The sequence below is a fragment of the Meleagris gallopavo genome, chromosome 17, assembly GCF_905368555.1.
Source record: "Meleagris gallopavo chromosome 17, MGAL_WU_HG_1.1, whole genome shotgun sequence".
In the NCBI taxonomy this organism is placed as follows: domain Eukaryota; kingdom Metazoa; phylum Chordata; class Aves; order Galliformes; family Phasianidae; genus Meleagris; species Meleagris gallopavo.
The window spans coordinates 3,165,388-3,177,466 of record NC_139420.1 but is presented as its reverse complement, the minus strand read 5'-3'; the positions used below and the strand labels follow the sequence as shown (position 1 = coordinate 3,177,466).

The 12,079-nt window shown below is 39.9% G+C and overlaps 1 protein-coding gene and 1 long non-coding RNA gene across 6 annotated transcripts in view; one reads left to right on the top strand and one right to left on the bottom strand.

Annotated features, from left to right (window-relative positions):
* LOC109370309 (uncharacterized) overlaps positions 1-12,079 on the bottom strand; it is a 201,970-nt gene that overhangs the window by 60,008 nt on the left and 129,883 nt on the right. The gene's annotated exons all lie outside the window — the stretch shown is intronic.
* ADGRD1 (adhesion G protein-coupled receptor D1) overlaps positions 1-12,079 on the top strand; it is a 125,914-nt gene that overhangs the window by 65,844 nt on the left and 47,991 nt on the right. For all 3 annotated transcript variants that reach the window (XM_010720036.4, XM_010720037.4, XM_085238705.1), the window contains one exon: positions 1,792-1,915. In XM_010720036.4, the coding sequence (XP_010718338.2) occupies positions 1,792-1,915 (124 nt within the window). The remainder of the gene's footprint in view (positions 1-1,791; positions 1,916-12,079) is intronic.

Sequence of the window (12,079 nt, the reverse complement as noted above, 5' to 3'; positions counted from 1 at the left end):
AAAGTAATGAAGGCACTAGTTTACAACACATACAATCTCACAGTGGCTTTGTACTATAACTAGGAGTTGTTTTTTTTCACTGACCCTGTGTTAAGTTGGGAATTGAGAGCTTGAAAAATTTGGAATCAAAACTAAAATGCAGACTGATACTGATCCTGCTTATGATGGTTTATGAATATACCCATTTGGGCAGACACTTGGATGTTTTTAGATGGCAAGCCTCCAGCAGAGCCATTGGTTTCACTGGATCTCTGCCTGTTTCACAATACCATGTGAGATCAGTATTAAAGAGCTGTGAATTTTGGCCAATGCATGCAATGAAGAAACATTATGCCTCTGAATGCAAATTAAAAGGAAAGGTAAATAAATTAAATGTCACTCAGAAAATGGGATCTATGGAAAAGCAACAGCTTTCATTTTTTATTTTTTTAGCTCTCAATCTATTTAACCTGTTTTTGATTTCTGAGCATGTTGCTCTTGTTGAGTTATAATACAAAAAGTATTTTCTGAATCTTGAATTTTATGGGGATTAATATTTTTTGTGCTGTAATGATATAAGCTTAATTGGTGTAGCAAAGGACTGCGATGCCGTGATCTGCCCTATCCAGCATGCACACAGGAAGGTCACTGTAATTGTTTTATTAAAGTTTTGTTTCAAGGATGTTGAACTGTCCCAGCTGTTAGCAGTTAATTGTCGTTATGGTTACTCACAAATTACAATAAATTCAAAACAGATTTTACTGAAGCAAATTAATTTGGCTGGGGCATTGTTCCTGTGTGGTTTTCCACTGAGGCTTGGGCCCTTGAGGCTGTGCCTTGGGACAGAAACTGAAATACAAACTCTATCCTTCCAAATGAGTTTTATTTGTGTCAAGATATTCTTATTCCCTGGTGGATGGTAGTTAAAGAATAAGCAATTTGTAATGTGCAGAAGGCTCCCTTTGAGAATTCACGGAGGTCCCAAAGGACAGAATGAAAGATGATTATTTTACCTATTGTAAAATAAGCTCCGATGGAAATATTCATCACTCAGTCTAGCTTCAGGACCCACAATAATATAAAAAATAATAAATAGTTACGAAACAGTGCAGTGACCTATGTTGCCCAAAATTCCACCAAGATGTGGCTTCTATGTTCCCGCTCTGTCACAGGACTCCTGGCAGGGCTGTGTCAGCACAAGGCTTTCCAGGTTTTCCTTGGCTCCAGGAAGCAAACTATGAGCATCACATCCCTTGCTGCCCTGGGACTGAGCCATACGGCCAGGCCAGCCATATCCTCGGTGGAGCAGGAGCTGCTCTCATTGTCCCAGAAGGTGAAATGATGAAAAACGATTGGCATGGGTAGCTCACTAGAAATCATGTTCAGTCAGTCTAAATTACTTTCTTTGTTAGGACAAGTGGGACACTGAATAAGAGAAAGACAGAAGATACAATCTGCTTTGAGTTCTGCAAGATTATTGACTTGTCTGATATGATAGTTCTTGAAATACAGAAATCTGGGTCATAAGTGAGTTGCACAATGTTATGAAGAAATGTAGGTATTCATTAGTTATAAAACTGGAAAGTAATCTCTAGTGACATTCAGATAGGGGTATGATTTAGGCCCTCTTGGTCAATATTTTCCTTATTTATTTTCATGGTGGAATTAAGAGGACACTAAGAGCGTTTATGAGCACACAAGCCCACAATGGCTTTCAAACCTTTATACCTCCTGTACAGTACAATATATGTCAAACTAACCTGAATAAGATGCATTTCGGTAGAGACTGTGCCATTTTTGTATGCTTTGCAGCAACGGAACTGGAGTTTGGTCTAATGAAGGCTGTGTGCGTGAGAGCGGGGACCTCAACTACTCCGTGTGTCTTTGTAACCACCTCACTAATTTCGCCATTCTGATGCAAGTGGTGCCTCTGAAGGTGAGATTAAGCAAAAGAGTAACTGTTGGAAACAAAACATAAATACACACACATCAATAAGTGATTGGAACTGGGCTCGTATTTGTCCTATTCAGATTTAATCTACAGCTTGTTTACTGGGATGTTGTATTAATCCTTCTGGACTATATATGTTTTCTAAAATATTTGGGAACTGAATGGAGCATACATCTCTGTGATAGGTGGGAGTCCTGAAGTACTGTACGTTATTATTACCCTTTTAGTACTATTTCTTAAAGTATTAGACAGGAAAAGCACTGGAAAACACAGCACAGACCAGCCTGGGTTTGATGATTCGCTTCAAGACCAAGACAGCTGAGATGTGGCTGTTCAAGGCTTTTGCTAAGTAGACTTGCAGAATTTGAACAGCCAAGCTTGAACTCCATGTGAAGCAAACTGCTGCCAGCTGGGCCCTACCATTTTCCCTGCCAGCTTTTCAAGTGCCTCTCTGCTACTCTTTCTTCACCCTCTTGCCAAGCAAAGACTTGTGTAGAAGTGTGAGAAAGCAATGGAGGTTTTAGAGACTGAACCCTTATGTATAGTTTCTCTATGCTCGGTTCCTTTGTCCAAATTGTTGTTAAGCAGATTTACTTCTTTGCAGCCAGAACGTGACCAAGGCTTTCTACTTGACTCTCATACTCATCTCTGCTTTCAAATGAAGTTTAATGATAAACATATCACTTTTCTCACCGAACATGTTCTTGCCTTCATAATGCTGTGTGATGCCTTGAGATTTCCTCAGAGATGGCAGCGTTGCTCCTTGCAGGTGAAGTGCTGGCTTGTGCCTCCTGAAGGAATTCCTCACCAAAGCTCAGTAGCAGGAAAGGCCAAACCCCTGCTGGGTCTTAGCAGGCAAACAGGCAGCACTGCCATGAGCATGAGAAATATGATTTTACTGCTTTATTTGGTGTGCTACTGTCAGGGAGGACCTATAGAAGCAGCGACAAAGCTCTGCTCTGGAAAACTCCCAGCTGATAAATAATGAATCTATAATATAAATAATTTACAGACCATACATTTAAAGTAATTTATACTGATTGTCTGTCAAATTTATACTCTCAGGCACATTCTCAGCTTTTTACAGGCACCATCCTAACAATATAAATTAACAAGTGAAGAAGAACTGCAGTGGGACAGGAGGAGTCGTACTGTGACATTTATCACAGTGTGCTACTAACAAGTGCAGTGTCCTCTGTGGTACAGCTAGAGGGTATTTGTCAGCTTGGTTGGTGTGGATGCACTGAGTAGTGGGCCATGTCTCAGGCTCCTGTTAATTGATTTGAATGATAGATTTGCTCTTATTTTATACAGTAGCCTAGCTGCTGCTGCAGGATGAGCTGCCTGTGCTTGTGGTTCTTGCAGATAGATAGAAAAGTGAGCTGCAGCTCAGGGTAATCAGGGCTATCCCACTGAGCTGCAGCAAAGATTTTTCAAGGAATGAATGATTCATAACTGCCAGTAGGAATTACTGATTCAGTAACACTGTTAGCACAAGTGCTTGCATGATTATCCCAGTTACGTGGTGTCACGCCATCACAGTTGGGGTAAGGGTGTAGAACAGAATGGTCTGCAATCCAAATAAATTAATTCCCAGAGCCCTCTGTACTGGTCTAGCCATTCGAAGAGGGAGGGCACCTTGTTCAGATCTCCCAGTTTTTATCTACCCTTTGTTGTCCTTGTGACTTATAAAGCGCCTAATGATCCCAGCTCATTTCTAAGTATCATTTTCTTAGGAACACTTTGTGCTCACAATAAAATGCAGTTTTGCCTACAGAGCTTCCCACTTGTGAGGTAAAAATAGAATGGTAGAAATATGCTATTATTAAAATTGTTTTAAAGAGCAGTATACAGAGATTAAATGATTTAAGCACAATTGAACAGGGCATCCACCAATTACATACTGGTGAAAGATTAGTTGATTTTCCATTGGGGAATAATTCTGAAAGCCATAACTTTCAAACAAACAAATGTGAGATTGTTATGATTAAAGAGATGTTGGGGTAAGTTTTAATAATATGCAGTATTAGTCACTAGAGATCAAAGACATTTTATACCAAAGCTTTTTGAGTCAGACTATCTTAAAGAGATCTCAAATGCATAACTAGGAAACATGAATGCACTGTCCAGTTTCTCACAGTCATTTAGTGGTTCTATTTTCAGTATTTTGTCCCAGTTTTTGTAAAATGTATTTGAACTCCTATTTTACTTATTTATGATAAGTTAGAAAACAAAACTGATGTAAAATCTCATGTGAGACGTGTAGACCAAGACACTCTGATGCATAGAAACCTTAATACCCATCTTTTTCTGTTATAACCTCTTTCACTTAAAATCCCAGGTTTTAACATAATGCATTGGTTGACAGAGAACCATGTTGATGTGGAAATCCATGAATGCTCGAGACCAGTTCAGTGTGATATGTGTTCTGATGTACTTGGCCCTTCTCCACGGGAAAGAGATTGATTTTCTTTTTGCTTAAGAAAAAAAGCATAAGTGTATTTTAGGCATTGCGAGTATTCAAAGAGAATTTGTTGTTCAAAACAGGAGAGCATGAAGTGCTCTCTCAGTTCAGAAAAAGCTGAGGTGTCTCTAAGCAAGTAACCTTCCTCAGAAATAACCTTCCATTTAAGTACTTGTGGTGAGCATGTCTAACAAAGCAGGGAGCTGAGTTTGGATGACAGTTGTTTACCAAGGATAGTGACTATGTCTTTAGAGTTATGCTAAACTCAAGCAAGAGTCTCCTTGGTTGATTCTTTGTCCCTTCCCATGATCAAGTCTGGCTTTTTCCATTTCTAGAACAATAGCATGATTCAGACCCACCAGCTTTGATGCATTTTGCCCTCGTGCCTCCCTTCCTGCTAACACTGGCCCAATTCACTTGTGAGCACGAGTGACTATAAATTCTCAAGATTCTTTATCATTGCAATTTTATTACAAGGAAAAGATCTAGGTAAATACTTAATGCATCTGGCTTGGAGAGGAATCATAATGTGTCGTACAGATTTTATTTTCTTTCAGAGGGACATTTATATGAACAGAGTTGTAGGATATCTGGCATCTTGTAGCGCTTTCTCTTGAAAACTTGAAATATATTGAGACAAGGAATGCTGACGTTGTTAGGCAGTTATGAGGCAGACTGTCAGGTGGGCCTAATTTAAACAGAAATACAAGAAAGTAGGGAGGTAGGAGCTCTGAGACTTAAGAGCATTTTTGTCCCAGTATTTCAGAGAAAGAAATTGAGAGTGCATAAAAGAAAGCTTTACATTCTGGAATGCTAACTTCAATGTGAGAAAATTAACCTCCACTTTTAAATCAGTGCACTATACAACAGTGCGTGGAGAAGAATTTATTTGAATGCTGTGAATTAGCTGAAACTGAGTTTGGATTACAAGTGTAGTTGAACACTACTTCAAATTTCACATTAGTTTCAGCACAACTTGAATGCGCTAAAGCTGCTATGATTGTGGAACAGCAGTACTAACAATATTGCTGATGAGCCTGAGATCCATGTCTGCAGTTCGCTGCTTTCAGCCATGAAGGATGGTCACAGTTGTAACAAGTTTATTTCAGGAATGAGAAGAAAATACTGGAAAAGCTTACAAACATGTGGCACTGAAATGTCAGGCTGGCACTGACCTGTTAGCCTGCCGATGAACTGGCCACGTGGAGTGCCAAAATTATTCGTGTCTTCACCACTCTGTTGTTATGGTTGGCCCAGAATTAGACTTGCTTACGGAGATTCATTTATCATACCATTTGCATGGAGTTTTGGAGATTTGTGGCAATCAATTTGTTTAAATAAATAAGCAAATCCAAGATAAAATGTGACTAACGATGAGCAGATTGTTCCTGAAGGAACACATTCAGCCCTTGATTGCCTTTGTGAGGTTGCAGTTAAGGCCAGGATACCATCAGAACATGGAAACTATTGAGAAGCCTTTTCACAACTCTGGTCGATGTAGTAAGATTGAGAACTTTACAGAAGCACCACTCTGACAAAACAGGTCAGTGGGATGCTCAGAGCAGTTGTGCAGATATTAACCAATTAATTTATGCTCTTCTTTCTGACGGGGAAACTGAGAAAAAGCAAAAACGTCCCATGTAGCAAATCCTTGCTGAAATTGCACTCTCAGGGGTTCATGCCGGTCTTTGTCCTTTCTTGATCTGCAGAACTGTGTTCTACCTTTCACCTCACTCTGTGCTTCCTGCTGTCTGAGCAAATCTGTATTGCCAGCTGCCCTGCAGTGCTACAGTTTGGGAGACAAAGATGCATTAATATAGCTGCAGTAGGAAAAATAAATAAGCCATTTTGTTTGGTATATCTAAACTGATGTATGTTTGCTCCTTTTGGAAAAATTCCAAGTGGAGAGCACCCGGAGTGATATTTTGGTGGTTTTCTCGAAGTACTACAGTCTTTGTAGACTTGAACCTGAATAGGAACAGCAGAGGACAGCAGATGAGATGTTCCCTCAGTTAAGCATCCTCCACTTGCACAGGAGCTGGGTAGATCTCAACCTGCAACAAATGGTACCTCCTGCTGGAGAGGAACATGCCCACGCCTGGGTTGGGAAGGACAGCTGACATCAGGAGGAGAGATGTGGGTGATGTTCCTCCTGCACAGTCATGCAGAGGAATGTCACAGAGTGCTTCTAGCCAGCAGGAGTCAAATCCAACGTGGAGCAAGCCACATTTCAAAAGCACTCCAAAGAAAAGTCAAATGCCATTATTTCTTTTTGGGCAGCTTTACTTCCTCTCAACAGTCAGTGGGGTCCTGTGCTGCTGCCAGCAAACATGCCAGCCATCTGGCACATTTTATTTTTATAGTGATCCAACAACTACTGGGCATGCCAGGCTATTTGTACCATCTGCCACAAAAATGTCATCTCAGCAGCAAAAGCATGGTGGATACCTGGGGCCTAGAGTTCCAAAGCCTTAGAAAGGAGAAATCACTGTCCCCACGGCAAAAATAGAGCGTGAAGTTTGGGTCCCTCTCCAGTAAGTGAGCAATACCGGACGCAGCAGTAGTACACCATTCTTTTAGGTTGGTTTTACCTGAGGGGCTTTGCTCTTTCTGTCTTTTTTCAACTGGGGGTGTAAAAATGACTACTTGACATGTGCATGGACATTCACAACAAAGTAATGGTTTTAACTAATTGGACACGTTTTCTGCATTTTTAAAACTAGGAAGAACTGTATTTCATCCCATTTGGAGATCTTGTTTTCGATACAGAAGTGAAGACCAAACAATGCAGTTCAAGATGCCCACCACTGGGCTTGAAAACAGAAGAATTTATGAACAGGAAAATATGTAGAACTTCTTGATCTTGCAGATGGATCTATAGACAACCTGTAGCTTATCAGGGAGCCCAGGGTTTTTCAGAAGCTTTGAGAATTGTGTATGGGCGTCTATTCATAAAAGAAAAGAAATCCCACTATTTTCTTTGGGGAAACATTTGTGTTTTTATTTTAATTTCCAATGCTATAGCTGATTTTGTGAGCAATTTTTGATAATATATGCCTGACTGAGAAAGAACAAAGTGCATTTATTCATGTTTGTAAAGACTATTTGAAAACATCCTAACACTGTCAAATGCTTAAAAAATATTGGGCATAAGTGTATAATTTGTGAGATTGGTGCAGTATTTTCCTAAATCAAATATTCCAGCTATTAATCAAATATTGCACTCAGAGGACGTTAAAACAGCAGTCTGAAATGATAACTTTTGTTCTTAAATTTTTCAGACTGTTCAGATTGTGTACTTTAATGGGATGATGAAATGGAAGCAACATGGTTTGTTGCTGTTTTGTTATTTTAACACAATTACTCTTCTCAGCATGATTTTCATTGTTGAGAACATAAAAAAGAATAGTGCCTTAGTCCAGTAATTTTTTTGTATGTTGTATATTTAAAAATTGAATAGGCATTGCAATGTTTTGTCCCTGTTTATTACCGCTGACAGTTTATTTAACTGAAGAGATCTCCTCAGACAGTTTAGTCAGCCCTTACCCACAGATGAACACAGATAAATCAGCCTGTGTTTATGCTCACATCGCTTTGTAAGCTTTCCTCTTTGCTCTTTCTCACTCTCTCCACTTCCCCCTCCATTTTATCGCTGTCAGTGTTGCCCCCATGGAGGATCTCCCTGATGTGCTCACAGAGTGACTTTGCATTGTATGTCTTTGTCTGTACTACACCCATGCTCATCTTTCCTGAAAATGGAGCACCGATCTTGATTTTTAACTCAGAGCCATCATTCATTCTTCTCCTTTGTTCCTCCGCCAGCGCAGCTCTGTCAATTTTGATAGGAGGAAATAGGAGACTCTCTGGGTCTGTCCTTAATCCCATAGAATTACATAGAAAAAGTTGGACTAATGCTGCAGAACACAAAAACCCTTGACATCCCTTGGAGAATTGTTTGGCAATTACTGAATTTCACTGAGCAGAAAGGAACAAAAAATTGCTTTCTATTTTGGAGGAACCAAATATTTAAGAATGCGTTAATGGTCAAACAGCTCTTTTGTTTGAGGAGCATGAAATAAGACTCTTTTGTAATCAGAATGCTTAACAAAATAGCATAGACTTTCTTCCTAGGTTGGAAATGAAAGCACCGAGCTGTTTGGCAGTTAGATATTCTTGCTGACTAAAGGATTTCCCCACGTAGTATGAAAATATTACAACACCACACCTCTACTCATCACTGTTCTCTGCTGAACATCATTGAACTTGATCCGCCCATGCTCTCAAGGTCAGTGCCCCAGCTGCCAACCTTGGGTGCCCCTTCTCCCCCAAAGTGTGCTGCCAGGGAGCTCGGGGCACCTAGGGCCTCCACAGCTGCTGCAGCCCCAAATCGAAACAGGCATTTCTGAATCAGAGCCCAGGGCTGGGACAGGGGAGGTGGACATACTCATTTTCATTGAACTGTGCTGGGCTCTGGGTATTTAATTATCCTCGACTGCTCTAAAAGATCTCAGCCTTGGTTTGGCAGGAGACCATCATTTCTTGGCCTTCTAGAGCTGCTGGACCCACACGGGCTTTTCTTCTCCTCCTAAGCCTCTCTCATGGCTTGGTTAGCCTGTTAATTGGACAACAGCTCTTGTTGGAACAGAAAGCAGAGAACAGATGTATAAATCTGAGGTGCATGGGGAAAAGTTACTCCTTCAGATTCACATAGGATGGTCTGCTCTAAGTATAACACTTCAACATTTTTCTATGACCACTGAAAGTCTTAGCCCTGGAAAGAAGGCAGAAAAGCACACTGCTTTTTGTTACACAAACACAGACTTGAGGAAGGACTCACAATTATCTACTTTTCTGATCTCCAAACTTCACAATTGGAGTACTTCCCCCCCACCATGCTTCCTTCAGGCTTCAACTGAACAAATATCTTGCTGGATGAGATTTGTAATGAGCAGATTACCCACTGTTTGATGCCATCTTGCCCAGAAGTACTTTAAAAGTCTATGTAGGCCTTAAAAAATACTAATTAACACCTCAGCAGAGACATTTGGAAATTTCTAAATTTTACATGTCACAGTGAAAAGTTTTAAATAAGCAGCCACAAGGCTGGTCTGCCTGGAGAAAAATGTTCCTTCAAACCCTGAAAGGTCCCCTTTGTAGCACTTTACTGCTGATCACTTGGAGATGTGGAATTAATAGAGAATGGGAATTCAAAAGCTGTTCTGCTGGAAATGTCTGATAAAGATGATTACAGTGCAGGGCATGACTCTCGGAGATTTTTTTTTCTGTGGTATTAGATATACTGTGGCTGAATCAAGTTATATTTTCCCAATGTGAGTAACGACTGTGCAGCCCCCATAGGTGTGGCCCCACCAGAGTCGTGCCTGAGCCTCCTGAGCCAAACACAGATGTTAATTTGAAAAAAAAACAAACTGTAATGTTATGTACATAACAAAGTGCTTGGCAAGCTGAAGGAAAACAGTGATTTGTATTGTTATTATTATTTAATATATAAATAAAGGCCTCACTGGACTGAAATTGAATTTCAGCAGCCTTTCTGGAGGCAATTAAAACCATTAGCTTCATCAGCCAAGGCCAGCGTTTTAATGTCTCTGAAACACTCAGGCTGCCAAAGTTAATTATTCATCCTTTTCTTAATTGGATTCAGATTGCATTTTAAAGGTGCAGCTTCAAGAGGGTTGGCTGAACCTTAATTTTTCACCCCTACCTCTCCTCCCTTCCCTACCCCCAAGAAACGTCTCATCAGAAATCATTTCAAGCCTTTGCAAAAGGATTACAGTGTAGATTTCAGACCAGGCTGGTGGCTGATATTTCATGGCAGATCTCAGCCAGTTTAGTAAACAGTGCAAAAAGCGTACATTACTGCAAGTTACTTCATGATGGTAATGCTTCTTTGACATGGAAAGCTGACCAAGAGGAACAGGAAAGTATCATTTGCTCTTATGCTAAGACTTATGGCAAAGTACAGCGTCCATACCTTGCATTTCCACCAGTAAACAAATAAATTTTATAAAATGCTTATGCTATATAAACACATCACATTCTGTGCTGTACCAGTAATTAATACTCTAAAGTACGAATCGTGGGTATGATATAGTTCTTAGAATGCAGGCTCCATTTCTTAAGGCTGTAAAACTTCTTTTTGGTTCAAAAATTGCTGTTTTTTGGAAGAAGGTGAATTGCTTTTCGTAACAGAGGACTAGAAAATAAAATAATCTTTTTGTGGCTAAATTGAGAAGTCATAAGTCATAATTTGGTATACAGACAAAACTTTTCATCTGTAACAAACCTTGTTTTAGGTTCCTGAACTCGGCCCTGTGTCTGATGTGTTGTCTCTAATGGCAGACATGGAGGGGATTATGCAGTATGTAAAAAATAAAAGCATAGATCAGTACTTCCCCCAAAATATCCTTTCTCTAGACAAAGCTGAAAGTGCACCTTCTGGTGCACCTTCTGCAAAGGAGAAATGGGGATTAACTGACTGTCGGATGAAGAGTGAAAAACAGGAACAGGAGTACAGATTTCACAGGAAACAAAGAAACACTTGGAAGGAGATGCTGAGCAGAAAAGAGCCCCGTGCTGCCCTGACAGATGCTCTGATCTGATCTGTTGATAATTTGTTTCTCTATAGCACAGTCAGCTTTTTGACAGATTGTTGTGCTTTGTGGTGTATGTGGTTGCTTGTTAATATTACATAAAGAAATAGGTTTCCTGATCTATATACAGACAAAACAATTTTCAGTGTGTAACCTACTGAACGAGTCTTTCAGCTTCAACTGACCTTTTCCAGACGCTCTGGAGATGAAAAGTACCATCTCATTATAATAATATATTTTCATCTTCCTGTGCAGTTACTTTTAAACTGAGGAGTTAGGTGTCACTCGTTTTCTCGTTATTAACAACATCATAAAAGAAAAATATATATTTGGAGTCTGAACTGTAGTCTTTCCAGGGTTGTTTCTCAGGCCATCCGCTTGCCTGTGAGTTTCCAAAATAAAATTGTCAAGGAATGTACTAACTTCTTTTACAAGGTAAAAGTGGGGTAAGACAATAGTCTATAATGTTTCAGATGTGTGTAACTGCTGAAACTGCCAGATCTCTGTTCACATTATTAGTGACACGTGCAAGGCAAAGGCTGTCACAGGCTAAGATAAAAAGGGTGTGGGGGGATTATATGGAGTATGAATTTCTGATGTAACAGTTTCTCAAAGGTGCAACTGAGAAACATCTGTTTTTTTTAATAGTGTTCATGATTACTAACACTCATGACTGCATGAACTTGCTTCCTAGTGCTTCAGCTTGCTGCAGACTTCAGAAGATGACCTTATGCACTCAAAGCAAATTCTTTGAGAAGCAAAGAATAATTTGATGTAGATTGGGACAAGTGTGAGAATCATGCTCATGGGACTACTTCACAGATTGTTCGATGTTTTATTTGCTACTTTTTAATGCTATTTTCTTTAGTAATAGCATTACAGCCTGATTAGCATTTTTGTGCTGACTATACGATCATGCCAAATTAGTGTTTTGCATTCCATGTCATGCATTAAGTCTGAAAAACTGCAGAAAGACAAGCTGAGGTAAGATGAAATCAGCTCACTTCAGAGCATGGGGACTTACAGGAAATTGTTTCTCGACTGATGATACACAATGCTTTGACAGTACAG